Genomic DNA, 16,340 nt, shown 5'->3' with positions numbered 1-16,340 from the left:
CTTTCTCTCTCTTACTTACTTTGGCCCGATTCAGCCCTGCAGTCTGGCCCTGCAGTGGCTTGCTGTGAAATTTGAGAAACATATGTAGTTTTCTATTTCAGGAAAATGATCTCAGGGATTGAATGTTTTTTCTTGGCTGTTAAGCTCTGATCTTGCCCAGAGTGGTTTTTTGATGATGGGAAAGAGGCTTCAAAGTGCTTTTTATCAGAATTTTATGTAATAAAACTTAAGGCTTGGTTTCTTTAGCTCCCCCCACCCGGCCCACGACACAGTATCAGCCATTCTCTCAGAAGTGGGAAGAAGTGCACATTGTTCATGTTACAATCGATTCATTGCTGCTGGTACACACACATACAAAAATGGCCTCTGTGTCCGTCCTTCACAAGAGCTGTTTTAAATGTCATTCAGTGGAGGACCAGGGGTCTGCATAGTGTTGCCCATAAAGGAAGAGACCCGTGGGGAGAAGTCTGCCTTTGTTTGCCTTGGAAGGGCCAGGATTCTTCTTTGTTCTCGAGGTGAGTGCCAACAGTGGGCCCGGTGCCCTGTCAATCAGACTTCACTGGCCCAGCCTCGAAAAGGATGTGTGCACCAGCCTCGCCCTGGCCTGTCGAGAGGAGGGCTGAGGGGGGCCAGGACAGTGGCCCCAGCGAGGCTGGCGTGGGCACTGGTTGCGAGCCGGACAGTCAGGAGGCAGGCTCATGGTGTTTCCAGTTAGGCCCAGTCCACCCCATCTGAGGGCCTGCAGCAGGCTGAGGCACGGCTCTGGCCCTTGGGGGCCTCTCCTTCGTGGTAGAGAAGGCCCCTGGGCCTGTGGTTGTCCACTCTCACGAGCTTCCTGAGATGGCAGCATGTCTGTTTTCATCCTTCTATCCAGGGAGTGCTTGCTGAACTCATTGGAAAATGGTCTGTGCTCTGATGGAGGTCTCCAGGGATATGCTGGGGTATAGAGAAGGGACCTGGCTACCTAGCCTAGACTTGGGGTGGGGGAGGGGGAAGGAGGAGGAGAAAGCGTGGGAGAGGCATAGCCGGGGGTAGGGAGCTGACCTTCCTGGGCAGCATGCATGTTATCCTATTAGATCTTTACAGAGGGTCATTTTTACAGATGAGGAAACCAAAACTCAGAAAGGTCAAGAAACATATTCAAGATCACACAGCCACTAAAGGGCAGAGGCTGGACCCGAACCTAGATTTGCATGGTCCCAAAGCTGTACCCCTTGCTGGGGCCCATCTTTCTAGCAGAGGAGAAAGGATGAAAACCCTAGTTCCTCCTACGCTGCTCTAGGCTCCACCTCTGGTTTGGTCTGTAGGTAGACTGACCACCTCTCTCTGGCCCTGAGATCTGCTCTTGTCGAAATGGCTTGGAAGAGTTTAAGAGACTTTCAAGCAGCGGAGGAGGTGGGCTTCCCATGAATGGGACGCAGTGAGGCCTAAGCTTCGGTCCCCCTCACTCGCATGGGCCCTTGTGAGTGCTGGTAGTTGCTGGAAGTTATAGAATGTTCCAGGTGGGGAGGGGTTGCAATCAGAAAGCATTTCTATGTAAGCTTGTCTGATCTCAGAAAAAAGGGACCTAAATCCTCAAAGCTCCAATTATTTGTTTTAATTTTTGTGAATATTCATTGTTGCACCTGATTTTATTTTCACAATTTTGTACTCCCTTTTCTTAAGGGATCCTCAGATAAAAGCTTCAGGCCCTACAAAACCTGGATTTGCCCTGAGAAGTGCTGTGAGAGCTTCCTTCATGGAGGAAGGAGCGTGAACTGAAGAGTGAGCCATTGAGTTTGGGCTTGAGGATGACGTGCCAGCCCGGGATTTACTTTGTGACCTTGAGCAAGTTACTTATCCTTTCTGCACTTCATTTCCTCATTTTACCTCATGGGCTTGTTATGGGGGTTGAAAGAGTTCGTGTGTGTAAAGCTTGTAGGACAGTGTTCTAAGGACTCAAAAAACATTAGCACTCTGGAGCTGTGGTTATTATTTGTTACTGGTGTGTGAGGCCCAAGTAGATGGAGCTTCCTACCAGCAGTGGCCATTAAAACATTGCCCTTCTGAAGGGTATAGTGCAAGGACAGCTTGAGACTTCCATTAAAAAGCCCACAGACTATCCCTTTATACAAGTATTTCCTTACCGTCTTTGACCATCATCCAAATGGCTTCAAATAGATTTTCTTTTGGAAGCTGGTGGTATTTTCACAGAACTGAGGCGTGAGCTGTCTTCACGTCCTGCCACCGACGTTCATGCTCCCTGGGTGAGCAGGCCTTTGCGTGGCTTCTTGCCTCGACAGGCGCTGTTTCCTCCCTCTAGAATGTCCTCGCGCCCCTCTGCTGCTTGCGGCACCGTTGCTCGTCCTTCAGAACCCCATGTAAATGTTGTGTTGCTGGTGAAGCCCCTCAGACTCCTGGAGCAGTTACACCCTCCCTGGCCGTTGTTCTTGTGGTTCTTCGAGCCCTTCTCTCTCTCTACTGGAATTATTTCCTTCTAGACCAGGAACCCTTTGGGTGGAGAAACCACGGTTTGTTCCCCTTTGCAGCCCTTGGTGCAAAAAGCATGACACCTGTCAGGTGCTGAGGAATTTGGGGGGATTGATCAGAAAGAGCATTTCTTTTCATACCATTGTATTTTAAAAGCCGTAATAGTTTGTTCCAGAAAAACTGTCTGGTGTGATCACACAGAATCATGTTTTCCATTGGTTTACACTCTAATGTAAGAAACATTTTCAATGCCTGATGGAGCTCAGTGTGAAATGACTCTAGCCTTTTCTCCGCCCTGCTTTCAGCCCTCATTTAAGTGGGGGATCTTCAGTTGTCTCTTCCTTGCTGGACTGTCACTTCATGAGGGCAAGACCTCGCATGTTTGGTCCACAGCTCTGTCCCCAAGTCTTAACACAGGCATTGGCATAGCGTAACAGTTCTAGAGGTAGAGGAAAGTGTAATAATAGCAGTAGTAGTCGTTTCTGCTGATAACAGAGTACACACCCTTTGCTGGCACTACTGGGAGCATGGTAGACACAGCAGCCCCTGCAGTCCTCTGGGTGTCCCTATGTTATATGCACCATAATTATTATGCATATTTGACAGATAAGAAAACTGAGGCTCCAAGAGGCTGAGGCACTTGTTCAGGATCACACAGTTACTGAGCACAGAGCTGGGGCTTCAACCAGGCGGGCTGGCCCCCAAGTCCAGGCTTTTTACCGCAATGCGACATTGCATCTGATCTGGACCAGTTACTTCAGTACTTGTTTGTTAACTGGTTAGTAATGGAATCCCGCAGAGACCTATTTTTGTAAAGTAAAGAGTTCATTTTGTAAGTGATTATTCACCTTAAACCAGTAGTTCTCAAAGTGTGGTCCCCAGAGCAGCAGCATGAACATCTCCTGGAAATATATTAGAAATGCAGATTCTCTGGCTTCATGCCCACTGACTGAATTAGAAACTTGGGGAGTGGGACCCAGTAATCTGTGTTTTAACAAATCCTCCAGGAGTTTCTGATGGATACTAAAGTGTGAGAACCATTGCCCAAGACTAAATTATTTTCTCCTGAATTTTACCCCCTTCTTTTGGCTTTTGCTTTTCTTTTTTTGAGAGTAAAAAATAGAGACATTCTAATTTTTTTCTCAGGTCTATTGAGATATAATTGACATACAGCGTTGTGTAAGTTTAAGATGTCCATTGAGTTGATTTGATACACTTACATGTTGCAAAAGGATTGCCACCATAGCTCTGGCTGGCGCCTCCATCCCAACACATAATGGCCATTTCTTTTTTGTGGTGAGAACATTTAAGATCTGGTCTCTTATCAACTTTCAAGTATATAATGCAGTATTATTAGCTATAGTCACCATGCTGTTCATTAGATCCCCAGAACTTGTTAATCTTATAACTGGAAGTTTGTACCATTGACCAGCATCTCCCCATTCCCACCCCCCCACCCCACCCCATCCTCTGGTAACCACCACTCTACTCTCTGTTTCTCTGAGTTCAGCTTTTATAGATTCCATGTATAGGTGAGATCAGGGAGTACTTGTCTTTCTCTCTCTGAATTATTTCACTTAGCACAAGGCCCTGAAGGTCCATCCTTGTTGTAGCAAATGGCAGGCATTCCTTCTTTCTCGTGGATGAATAATATTCCATTGTACATATGTACACCACATCTTTTTCCATCCCTCCATTAGATGAACTCTTCGGTCGTTTCCATATCTTGGCTATTGTGTTTAAGGCTGTAATGAATGTAGGAGAGCAGATGTCTCTTCGAGATCCTGATTTCATTTCCCTTGGATCTATGTGCAGAAGTGGGATTACTGGATCATAGGGCAGTTCCATTTTTAATTTTTTGAGAAACCTCCATACTGTTTTCCATAATGGCTGCACCAATTTACATTCCCACCAGCAGTGTACAAATCTTCCCTTTTCTCCACACGCTCGCCGGCATTTCTCTCTTGTCTTTTTGATGATGCGTTTGGGTGTTCTGAAAATGAGTTATACTTTTTGGGTATCTCACCTCTGTGTGTTCCTGATTTTTGTGACATTTATGTGGGAGACTAAGCCCTAGCCCCAGTGAGTGTTTCTGCAAAGGTTCGTGAGAGATTTTGAAATTTTGGGTGTGTCTGTATCTTATGATTTTTTTTCACTGCTGATGGAGTTAGAATCTGGGAACTTAAAGAATACAGTGCTCCCTCCATCCAGCCCTGCTCTCTCAGGTCCCCTAACTGGAGGGTGGAGGAGCCAGAGATGCAGGCTTGACAGAGAAAGGGGAGGTAGCAGAGCTGGTGGGTGGGGGAAGCGGTTTCACGTCATCACACTTCCCAGAAATAGCCTTGGCCCCTGTGGAGCCTTGGTTTACACAGTAGCAAAAGAGAACACTGGACTTCGAATTAGACTTGGAATCCTGGTTCAGCCCCTTTACATGTGTGCTTTTGGGAAAGTGGCTTTGCTGAGCAGCAGTTCCTTCATCTGTAAAATGGAGGTAATATCACTTACTTCATGATGATGGTATGAGGATTTATTGAGGACATGACGAGCATTTAAGTTATACTGGTTGTATCTGCGTTGAGGGAAGCTGTGAGAGAGAGTCAGTTCCCATCTTCTCCACCAGCGTGTTCTAAGAAATGGGTTGTAGGTTTTGCAGAGCACCAAGGACTCCAGAGTACTCCAAAGTGACTAGTATTCCAAGGAATGGAATTCTAGAGCTCTGGTTCCAGAGATAACCAGGTACCAGGTTGAACGCTAGGTGTCTTAAATCTTCTTGTTTTCAAAAAGGTATCTGAAAGCGATTTAACAACGTCAAGATTCAGACTTAAGTTTTTTTCGTGTTAAAGAGGACATTGCTGTAGGTCAAGCCCTAAGGACTATAAAAATATTGATGCAACTGTCAGAGGTACATGGTACTTGACCTTCTATTAATAAAGACAAATTATTGCATTTCTGTGATATTTGAGTCTGCAAGAACTTCCCTTAATTTTGCTGGTATTCCAGCCACAACTGCCAGGGCTATGGGATGAGGGACACAGGGTTGTGTTTCTGATTTATGAGGTGGAATATTAGTCTCATTTTCTAAACTGTAAGTCAGAGAAGGTTCAGATGACAGCATAGTGAAACGTCCCGAATGATAAAAGCCACAGAAAGACTCAAGTATTTGGTGGCATAGCAACACACTTGTCCAGAAGTTATCCAGAGAATAAAATATGAACCATGGGGGCAAGAATAAGTAGGTGAGCACAGATGAACAGAAGGCCAGGCAAATACTCGGCCGATTAAACTGGAGGCAGAAGCATTTTGAGGGAGGTTTCTTCATGGACATTTTCAAGATGTAGACAGTACGGTGTTCATCATGGCTGTTTGCTAACACCACCCACTTCATGGATTGTTCCTTTTCTCCCAGATTTTGATCGTGTGTCCTGCTATCGTAGGAGGGTAGGCAAGTGTACCCTGCATTACTTCAAAGAAGTCTCAGTTTACACAGGGCAGCATTTTCCTGTTTCACCCCTGCCTTTGCTGCGTCTACAGAGAGCACTTCAGAACCACCGCATTTAAGCCTCATGCTTCAAAGGGAACTCATTCTTGCTTGAAAACAGTTACATCCATTTTGCCAACTCTTTGACCTTTAAAATAACAGGCACTCAGGTCTGACCTATCAACTGGCTATAAAAATCCATCCAGATCAAGGACTCACTATGTTCAAGAGCACATCTAAAGGATGGGGCCCCTTCTAGTTTTGTTTCCCTAGGACTCGTCTTGGGAGAAACTAGCTACTGCTTCTAGTCTTAATGGGATGTGACTGTAGGAAGGTTAAGTCTGCGGGGCCTCGACTTACATTAAGACCCTGTCCTCTTTTATTACAGTTGTACATGATGTTGTTAGCCATGCATGTCAGTATTTTTCTCCAGCTACAGTCCGTTTTATCTAATTCTTGTTGATAATGATCATTTGACTGTAAAAGTTTAAAAAGAAAAAAATCGCGTTTCCCAAACCCACTTGCCACGGGAAAACAGGATGTTGGACTTTCCACTTATGTCCACTGGGGGCTTTTGGCTGTGAGGGTCAGTTCCCATGCGGCTTCTGGAACCACTTGTTGGTATGTTTCAGGCAGCCTAGATGTCTTCAAATTTTGCAGAATGAGAAAGAAAAACTAGAAAGAAGCCTGATTTGATTCAACCAGAACCTGATTGGCCAAGTAGAATAATAAAATTCCTGATGAACTTGCCCGTGTCTTTGCAAAATAGTAATAATAATATTACTTTATGTTTCTATAGTCCCCATCTTCTTAAAGAACTCAAAGCAGTGTCCCTTTCTGTATGCTCTCTGTTCCCAAAATATGTCTGAGATGTTGTCTGTGGTGTTCATATGCTGGCGCCTCCTCATGAAGATGCCTGGGGTGGCGATGGTGTGGGAACCACGTGTTCCTGAAGTTCCTAAACTGGTGTGAGGGAGCCTCTGAGCTGCCGACACCTGGAGGCATTTTTGTGTCTGTTTCTTCAACTATAGCCGGGGCTTGGAACAGTCCCTCCTTCATAGGGTATTGTGAGCGCTGCTTGTGCCGATACATGTAAAGCGTTTGCACAGTAATCCTGGCACGCGGTAAGTTTTCAGTAAATGCTTTGTTTTTCTTGGTTTTAGAATCAGGCAAATATGAATTTCGACACTCCTCAGTCAGTTAATAGTTGTGTGGTCTTGGGCAATGACAGTAACAATCAACACAGCTGCCATTTATTGACTATTAGCTTGTAGTCTTGAGCATTCTATTAGGTACTAACTTTCTGAGGCGGATAGGATTAGACCCATTTTATAGGTGGGTAAGGTAAGGTTTAGAGAAGTTAAGAAACTTGCCCAAAGTAACAGAGCCATATCAATGGCAAAGCTGACTCTCTCAAGTTCTTGTTCTTAGTTACTTAGGTTCTCTGAGCCATAGTTTTCTCTTTTGTAATAGGCATAGCAGTAACACCTTGTGAGGGTTAGATATTGTCCATAAAGCCCTTGCATCTTGACACGATGCGCTGTGATGTTATTATCGTCTCCAGATAGAGCTTTCTGTGAAGTGGAATCTTCTTTTGCTGTTCCTAATGCCATGTATGTATCTGTAGGGACTGAAAGAAAGTTCTTAAGGCTGTGTTCTTGCATTTCTGAGAACTTCAGAATCACACATGTGATCTGGTGCCGTATACACCTAGACATCTGTGTGTACGTGTACTTTCCATTCAGTTCACAAGTCTTTGGATACTAAATCTGGCTGCTGTGTAAGGAAAATCACCAGTGTTCAAAATCATGGAACCGAACATGAAAATACCTAAGCCTCAACATTTTGCTTTTCTGTTTATTCTTAAAGTTGTTAAGGAAACGGTCTCAGCTAAAGCCAAGCATTTGGGAATCAAATAAGTTTGGATGGGCAGGCTGGAGTCAGCATTATACATAACTGTTTTGGCACTCGAAAGCAACAACAGTGCTTTACACTGGTGTGCACAGATGTAATGTATCTCCTCGTGTTACAGCCTATATTTCCTGCCTTTGTAAGTGAAACTCTATAAAGTTGGACCATGGGCCACTGCCCCATTTCTCTCCTTCTGTAGTCACATCTTCCATATGATGGATCAGCACCCGCTTCCTGCATTTATTTGATCGTCCATTCACTCCTTAAGCCCCTACGATGTGACTTCACCCTGACCACCCACCTTGGAGAATGCCGGTGATTTCCTTACTGTGATTTGTGTCGTAAATATGCACTCAGACATGTCTTCTCCCCGAGTATCAGTCCCACATCCTCCACAGACACAAAATTTAAGGAATTGTCCTTTGCTACCACACTTTAAAGTCTGTAAGGATTGGTTAGCAGGAACAAAATATGTTTCTGGGAACTTCATTTTTTTCCCAATGCTTTCATTTTATGCACCCTTTATATTTTTTAAAAATTTGTATCATAGATGATTTATCAATGTTTATTAATGTTCTTGTGCAAAATTTTTGAGTTTTTTCTTCCTTGTGAAGTATAGAGATCTCCAGGTTGACATTCTACTTTTAATAGTCTCCAAACAGATAGAGTTCTTTTTCAACTCAACTGGCTAATGCTCCCTCTTTTGATATTTGATTTAACTATCAATTTATTATCTATTAAATTATTTTACATTTATTAATGATTTATTTGGTACATAATAATTTTCAAAATCATCAATAGCATTTTGCTTTCATAGTAGTAAATGTACTTTTATGCTTCATCTAACTGGCACACCTTTCATATATAAAAGAGATACAGAGATTTTTTTCACCGCAAGTTGGATCTAAATCACTGATGTATGTTTAGAAGTAAATATTATGATATTAGCAATAAATCCCAAATTGCTTGGTGTCACTGACGTTGCTATTCTGTGTAGATGTGATGAGACCCTGGATATGATCACTGTCGTTGATCATGCACGGGCCAAGTGATGCCAGAATTCGTGTTGAAATAAGCAATGCCAAAGACGGAGGCCAAAGTCAAAACTGACAGTGATTTTGGGGAAATACTGTTGCCATGCTAACCTTCAGTATAGTCCTGATTGATCCCCATTTTAGATATGTGGAAAATGTTGAGGGGCCGAGGTGTTAAGTAACCTGCCCAAGGTCACATGGCTAGTATGTACTTGTCAGGGTTTAAACAATAAAACTCATGCTTTTAACCGCTAAAGTCCTGTAAGACACTCAATAAGTATTTGTCAAATCAGTTCCTTCAAGGAACTGATTCCAATGATGAAGATAAATGACATCATAAATTATGATTCCTTGTGACGAATGTTGCGACTGCAGAATGAACAGTACAGTAAGAGACGTGGGGAGCAGTAGATTGTGATGGGATTGGGGCAGAATGAGGGAGGGAAAGGGTGCGAGTCGCATCTGGGAGAGGAGACATCAAGCCTGCGTTCCAGGCCTGGCTTCTGAGCTACACGGCAGCCTGCTCCCCTGCCATAGGGCATCCTATTCAGGGTTTGGATTTATTTCCTCATCTTTACCTCCCACTAGACTGTGAGCTCTCTAAGGCAGGGCCTCAATCTTGTATCTTCATCACTTAGCTCTGGAACGGGGACCTAACAGCTATTTGATAAGTGCAGAATGATGAGTGAATGGGCTCTCTGCAGGGGAGAATGCAGTGGATGGTGAAGACAGGACGTTACATACAAAGATGTGAACGTGGGTGAAGGTGTGACAACTCAGTGCATGTTCAGGAAACAGTGAGTAGTGTGGAGTGGACAGAGCATGGAAGTGTAGACTGGAGTCTTGTGAAGGATTGGGCCAGCCGTGCGTGTTTATACACCGTGATAAAGAGCGATATTGGATTTCTGAGTGCACGCCTTTCCCTAATCCATCTTTGTCTCTTCAAGGACAAGACAAAGGACCAAGAGCTGGGCTATATCATGAGAGTGAAAAAGATCTGGTTTCATATCTCACCTCTGCTACTCATCAGCTGTGTGACAGAGCACATGTCACCCGGCTTCACTGTCCTGCTTGTCACATAGTAGGCATTTGATAAAGATTTGTTGAATGGATTAATTAATATGATTATATCTTTTTGCAAGAAGGTTTTGAGGAATTTGAGATATAGCTACATAAAAGACCCAGTACTGTGCCTGGTGCTTATTCATTGAGTGTGACACAAGGTTTAAGGGCTTGCAGGCAGGAGGACCACTGCATGTTTAGACAAGATAGCAGCTCTGTGATTCGGAGTGGCTGGTCCACCTGGAACTGAACCAAGCTAGTGGCGGTGTAGGGGTAGGGGGACTTCAATCCCTTAGAAGAGGGATTATTTGGCAAAAGGAAACAAGGCTCATAGGGGCTCCTAGGGTCAAGGAAAAGGCTTTTGTCTCAGTGAGCCCCTGGAGTGGAAATCAAGTAACAGGTGAGGTGCTCGGTTGTTTTGACCTCACCTGGCAGAGAGGGCGGGTCTTGGCCGGTGTGGCGGCCCTGGGCTCCTGAGGCCTTGGCCTCAATGCTGGGATGCAGGCAGAACAGTCAGGTCCAGACTGCTTGTGTGGCCGAGTCTGTCTCCTGTTTTGCCCCTTGCTGTGGTCTGGTTGGGGCTCATCTTAAAGCTTGTAGGGTCATGGTAGAAAGCAATGAATGCATTTGGATAATCAAAAAGTAAAACAGGCTATGAGTTACCAATGAGCTGGATGCTTCTGGGAGAGTTTTAAAAGTGTTTCTTTGGGTTTATAAGGTAAATTACTTTTTTTTGCTTTCCTTTCTCTCTGTAAGTTGTACTGGAGGGTGACATTTTTCTCTATACTGACTTTGATGAGACTGGACCATGCTCTGTATATGTCCAATGTACAAATTTAGAGAACCATCCACTTCTTTGTTCTTCACACGTTTATCAAAGTCTTGCTGTGTGCTCTGCATTTAGGGGAGAGGAAGGCCATCTCCTCCAGATGGTCACAATGTAGAAGTCCAGCAGGCTCCAGATTCTACAGTAGCAAAAGGGGAGTGATCAGCTCTGACCAGGGAGTCAGGAAGGCCTCACAGGACAGGAAATGAAGGATGAGCAAGAATCTACAGGTGGATGAGGAGGCCACCTGGCAGAAAGGCAGCCTGTGCACAGGTATGAACACGAAAGACCATGGTGCGCTGTGCATGTGTGAGCACAGCCAGACACAGGTCAGATGCGGGCACCTGTGGGGAGCAGGCAGTCCTCATGGGCTTTACTCAGGCTGTGGGCTTGAGGGGTGTGAGGGCAGGGCTCTGAACCCTGGCTCCACCGCTGGCCGCCTCTGTGGTCTTGGGCGTGTGCCTCTGTTTTTCGGTCCCTCAGTTTTCTCATCTGAGATAATGCTAGGACCTGCCTCACAAGGTGGTTGTGAGAATTTGGATAATAACATAAAGCACTTAGTGTCTGGCACATAATTTTTTATTAATTATATAATATATGTAATTGTAGAATTAACAATTCTTCTTCTTCGTAAATTTTAACCTATAGTCAGAGTGGAACAACCTAATGAGAGTGATGCTTAAGAAAGGCACCTGTCAGCTATGTGGAGTGCAGTGTGAATGGGAGCAGAGGACTGAGGCTGGCAGTGGGGAAGTATTGCAATTTCTAGGGATGTTGGAGGACTGAACTAACGTAGCTGAAGTGAACATAGATCTGGAAGATGCTGGAAAGGTAGGCTTGATTGTTTGGCGAGAGATTGGAGGAGGAGAGGGAGGCCCCTCTTTCTCAGTATTCAGGAGTTGTGCTGGATAGATGCTGATGTCCAGGACCAGCGTGTCCGTCTATGAAGGTACCGTGGTGGTATTTACGGCAGTTCTGCTGTGGGCACTGCCACGGAATTCACAGCTGCACTGTGCACGCCGGGCAGCGCTCGCTGCGTGATGTTTTCAGACTTAAATGTAACACACGATGATGAACATATTTACATAATGTGTGGCTGGTGAAATCATGGAAGATTGGAATTTCCCATTTTAATTCCATTTTAAAGATGCTTCTTAAGCAAAAGGATATAATTCATTTTTCAAACTGCTGAGATGTTATTTTGGCCTCTTGAATCAAAGGCATTCCACAAGTGTTTTCTTTATTACATGCCTTAAACTTTAATTAGAATTTAATTACAAGATCCTGAAGGCATGAGCACGAGAAGCAGCTGGGACAGTGAAAGCAGCGTAGTGAAGGAGGATTAAAGATCGAAAGCTTCTCATTAATGGCATGAGGAATGAACAGAGAGCTAAATTACTGTGCATTTGTGCTATTCGACAATTTAGTTTTATTTCTGGTTTGAAAGTGAAGAATCTCCTAAGTTAGTTTTTTAAAAAATTTTTCTCAGGGCTGGCCTGGTGCTGCAGTGGTTAAGTTTGCACGTTCCTCTTTGGTGGCCCAGGGTTCGCTGGTTTGGATCCCAGGTGTGGACATGGCACCGCTCTGCAAGCCATGCTGTGGCAGGCATCCCACATATAAAGTAGAGGAAAGTGGGCACGCATGTTAGCTCAGGGCCAGTCTTCCTCAGCCAAAAAAGAGGAGGATTGGCAGCAGATGTTAGCTCAGGGCTAATCTTCCTCAAAAAAATAAAATAAATAAAATTGAAAAAACAACAACAACAACAACAAAGTTTTTTTCAGTCACCAGAGTAGGTTTGTGTATCTAAAAGAAACTGAATGGATGCTTTTTATTTGAATCTTCGTTCTAAAGTCAGCAGGATCCATTTCTGTGGGTAAATGTTTTTGAACCCAAATATAGAAAGCAGAACCAGGGTATGGTCTTTCCTCTCTCCCTTGCCTCATTGTCTGGGCCAAAAAATGAAGGATAGATGTTTCAGGTGTTACTTATACAACTGTGCATCCAGGACTTGGCTGGATTCAGCATTTTGACACGCGCATCCTGGGAGATGCTTCCGTGTGGGCAGCTGTGGGATGGCAGAAGGAACACTGCGTGGAGTCGGGGCACCATCATAACTATGATGTCGGGCAGGCCACCTTACCTTTCTGATGTCTTTCCTTACCTGCGAAAACTACTAAAGATTTCCTCCACCAGCATCCTGACGAGGACTTCGTTCCACCGGGGTTATGGAGGGCTTCCCAGCACAGTGCCTGGGCCTCAAGTAGCTAGCTCGAAGACCAGAGGGAAACAGAGTAAGAGGTAAATCAAAATCATGTAAGGTGCCTTAATAGAAGGATGCGCATAGTGCCAGAGGGGTACAGATTATGAACACAGACAGAGCCGGGAGATAATGTGTACCTAAGAATTTCATAACGTGCTTTACAAATATAGCCATTTACAAATATAAGTGGTATAATTAGGGGTCAAACCCTCTGGCTATTCACAAAGCAGGTAAAACATGACATATGACAAAATGGTATTTTATTCCTTCTAGCACCTCGTACAGCAGTTTGTACATAGTAGGGGCTGAAATCATATTTGCTGAGCTGACCTGCAGGAGGCTGAGCTCATCGCATTAGGAAACATGGAACGCACACAGGAGAGGTGTGGGCGAGGCCGGTGGGGAAGGCACTGGGCTGCGAGTCCCGGCCGGGCGGCTCCTGCGGGGCTGTCAGAGAGCACTCGGAAAGTCAGCTGCCCCGCCTTCAGTCTGCGCACAGTGGCCTTTGTGGTTTGCCCTCTAGTTGTTGGCAGTGGGTGGTGGAGGTTTGGAGTGGGGACACCTTGAAACTACCCCTCACGTCACACAGTGGGGTGACCTACTCCGCTTTCTGAAGCATATCTAGGATGATCTCCTGCTGGGCGAAATGATGCCACTTCTTATTTTCCCCCTGATTTTCCTTTCCTTTTTGAAACCTTAAATTTAGAATCCCCCCCCGTTAATTAACCCCTTAATTAATTAGTTTAATGCAGACTAGGCATCAGATGAAAATAAAATGGAAGGAAAAACATATAATGAAACACAAAGCATTCCATCTCCTACCATCCAGGGACAATTATGTTTTCTTTAAACATGTTGCTGTGCAGTTGATTCTAATTATTTGCAGATATTCTGTATTTGCGAATCCGCCTCCTCACTATAATTTATTTGTAACCCCAGACTGAATGCTGGTGGCTCTTTCAGGGTTATCCTTAGACAGGCGCACACAGATTTCCAAGTTGCCCCCGTGTGCTTGTTCCCAGCTGAGCTGAGTCAGACCGCCCTGCTCCTTCGTTTCCACTTTCATACTGTAAACAAGTGTCCTTTTCGCAGTCTATTAATGTCACATTTTTCTCATTTCTGCGCTTTTTGTTGGCGATCTCACTGTTTACAATGGCCCCCAGGTGTAGTACTGAAGTGCTGTCTGTGTTCCCAAGCACAGGAAGGCCGCGATGTGCCTTATGGAGAAAATACGTATGTTCCATAAGCTTTGTTCAGGCACGAGTTAACTGCTGTTGGCCATGGGTTCAATGACGGTAAATCAATAATATATCTTAAATGGGGTGGCTTTTTTCCCCCAAACGTTTGAGAACTTATTTATTTAATTTTTTTTGAAAGATTGGGCCTGAGCTAACATCTGTCGCCAATCTTTTATTTCCTTCTTCCCCCCAAGGCCCCGCAGTACATCGTTGTATATTCTAGTTGCAGGTCCTTCTAGTTGTAACGTGTGGCACGCCTCCTCAGCATGGCGTGATGAGCGGTGGTAGGTCCATGCTCAGGATCCAAACCACTGAACCCGGGCTGCTGAAGCAGAGTGTGTGAACTTAACCACTTGACCATGGGGCCGACCCCTAAATGGGGTGTCTTTAAACAGAAACACCCATAAAACAAGGTTGTATATTGATCGATTGGCGCAAATGTGACCAGAGCCTCCAGGAACCTCACTGTGTGCTTCCCCTGGGACAAGTGGTTCTGTGTTCACTAATTCAGTGTTTATAGAGATGTTCTAGAACGTCATTATTGAGAATAATGAGAACTGACTGTATATCTTTCTACTCTTGCACTCTCTTTCTTGATCTTTTCCCCCTCACAATAGCTCAGTCTCTGTGTTGTATATTGTGTGCCTATACTTGCTTGCATTACGTATGTGTATATTGAGCAATTATGGTATCACATGATGCACTATTCTGTGATGTGTCTTTTAACTTACTGATTGTGTTGGCCTTTGGCCTGTTTACACTCAGATCCATTTGTCCCCCTTGCCCTGCTCGGTTCTGCATTGCAGGGGGTTGACCCCTGCCCTCTGACGTTTCAACACTGGTGGGAGATGGGAGGGCAAGAGGAAGAGGGAAGCCAGAATTTTTGTCCTTCCCTCCATCTGCCTTGGGTAACATCACTGGCAGTGGCCACATCGCCTCCATGGCTCTCCCACCCACTGGGCAGCCCCCATGAGTCTGGCTTCTACTGGGTGACCCTAGCTCTTGGGCTCCAACAACCACGCCTCCTCCCTTTGTCCCTTCTGCCAAAGGGTGGGAGCAGCTACCAGCTTTTGCTAATCTCTGAGTTTCTTCCCTGTCACCTGGGTAAGGCATTGAATTCAAAAGCCAAGGCAATGAAAAATGAGAGAATGGTAGCACGGTCCAACACTGTGTGAGAGAGACTGAGAAAAGAGTCTCAGAGAGGGGTTCACCACCAAGGCTGTGCGTTTTGAGTATATGATGCTGGAGCTCTGCATGCACAGGTTAAGCAGCTAGGATGCCCTGGATGGTTGGAAAGCAGCCAGCACCTCTCATCCTGAGCTTATTTGTCTAGAATCTGATTCTGCTGAACCTGACCAGCTCATCCACTGAGGGAGAAAAAAAAAAAAATCTATTCTGATAATTATTCTGACAGGGCTTGAAGAGGGCCTTGTTCCCTAGGATGCAGTCTTTTCTCTAGCCCCTTTTTATTCTCTTCTTTACATTAGGACCCTTTCTCCCAAGAGGTCCCTTGTGGGTCTTATACTCCATTCTGAGCTCCTTGCATTGGCACAGTCCTTATTAAAAATGTATTTTCTCTGAGCCTTGGCTGCACCCCTGAGGTGTAGATTAACAGAAGGGCCTTCAGAGCTGAAAGACGTTTTTGAGGAACTGCTGTACGAATCAGCATTAAATATTTATCCCCTGCCACATGTAAATGGTTCATCTTCTTGCTTTCACTCTTGGACCAAAAGCTTGCTTGTCTGTTTTCTGCTAAAGTGAAGATCACAGAAAAGCCACTTTTTACCTTGCTGTGGTGTTTTCCTATCCCAGGAACATGGGACATTTCTTTGTCCTCATAGCAGTAGTAGGAAAGATTGCTTCTGACTTTCAGCATTTCATTGGGAGGCAGTGTGGTGTGAGGATGGAAACGAAACTCAGATTCTGGGGCAAGCAGAATGGACTCTGCCACTTGCCAGCTGTGTGGGCTTCAGAATATGGTGAGTTTTTTGTATAGGTAAAATGGGACACCGTGCAAACAGCACTTAGGATAATTCCTGGCACCTGGTGGGGCTGCCATAAA

General features: G+C 44.9%; 1 protein-coding gene across 28 annotated transcripts in view; it reads left to right on the top strand.

The window, feature by feature from the left end:
* Window positions 1–16,340, top strand: part of FGGY (FGGY carbohydrate kinase domain containing) — a 378,492-nt gene that overhangs the window by 75,034 nt on the left and 287,118 nt on the right. Inside the window, exon 1 of one of the 28 annotated variants that reach the window (XM_070509783.1) lies at window positions 294–515. The exons of 26 other annotated variants lie outside the window; for them this stretch is intronic. In XM_070509783.1, the coding sequence (XP_070365884.1) occupies window positions 316–515 (200 nt within the window). In that variant the 5' untranslated portion in view covers window positions 294–315. Of the gene's footprint in view, window positions 1–293; window positions 516–16,340 lie in introns of those variants that run through there. One more of the 28 variants, XM_070509786.1, reaches the window with a different exon arrangement.

The sequence above is a fragment of the Equus asinus genome, chromosome 5 (genome assembly GCF_041296235.1).
Source record: "Equus asinus isolate D_3611 breed Donkey chromosome 5, EquAss-T2T_v2, whole genome shotgun sequence".
NCBI lineage: Eukaryota > Metazoa > Chordata > Mammalia > Perissodactyla > Equidae > Equus > Equus asinus.
This window is presented reverse-complemented; position numbering and strand designations above follow the sequence as displayed.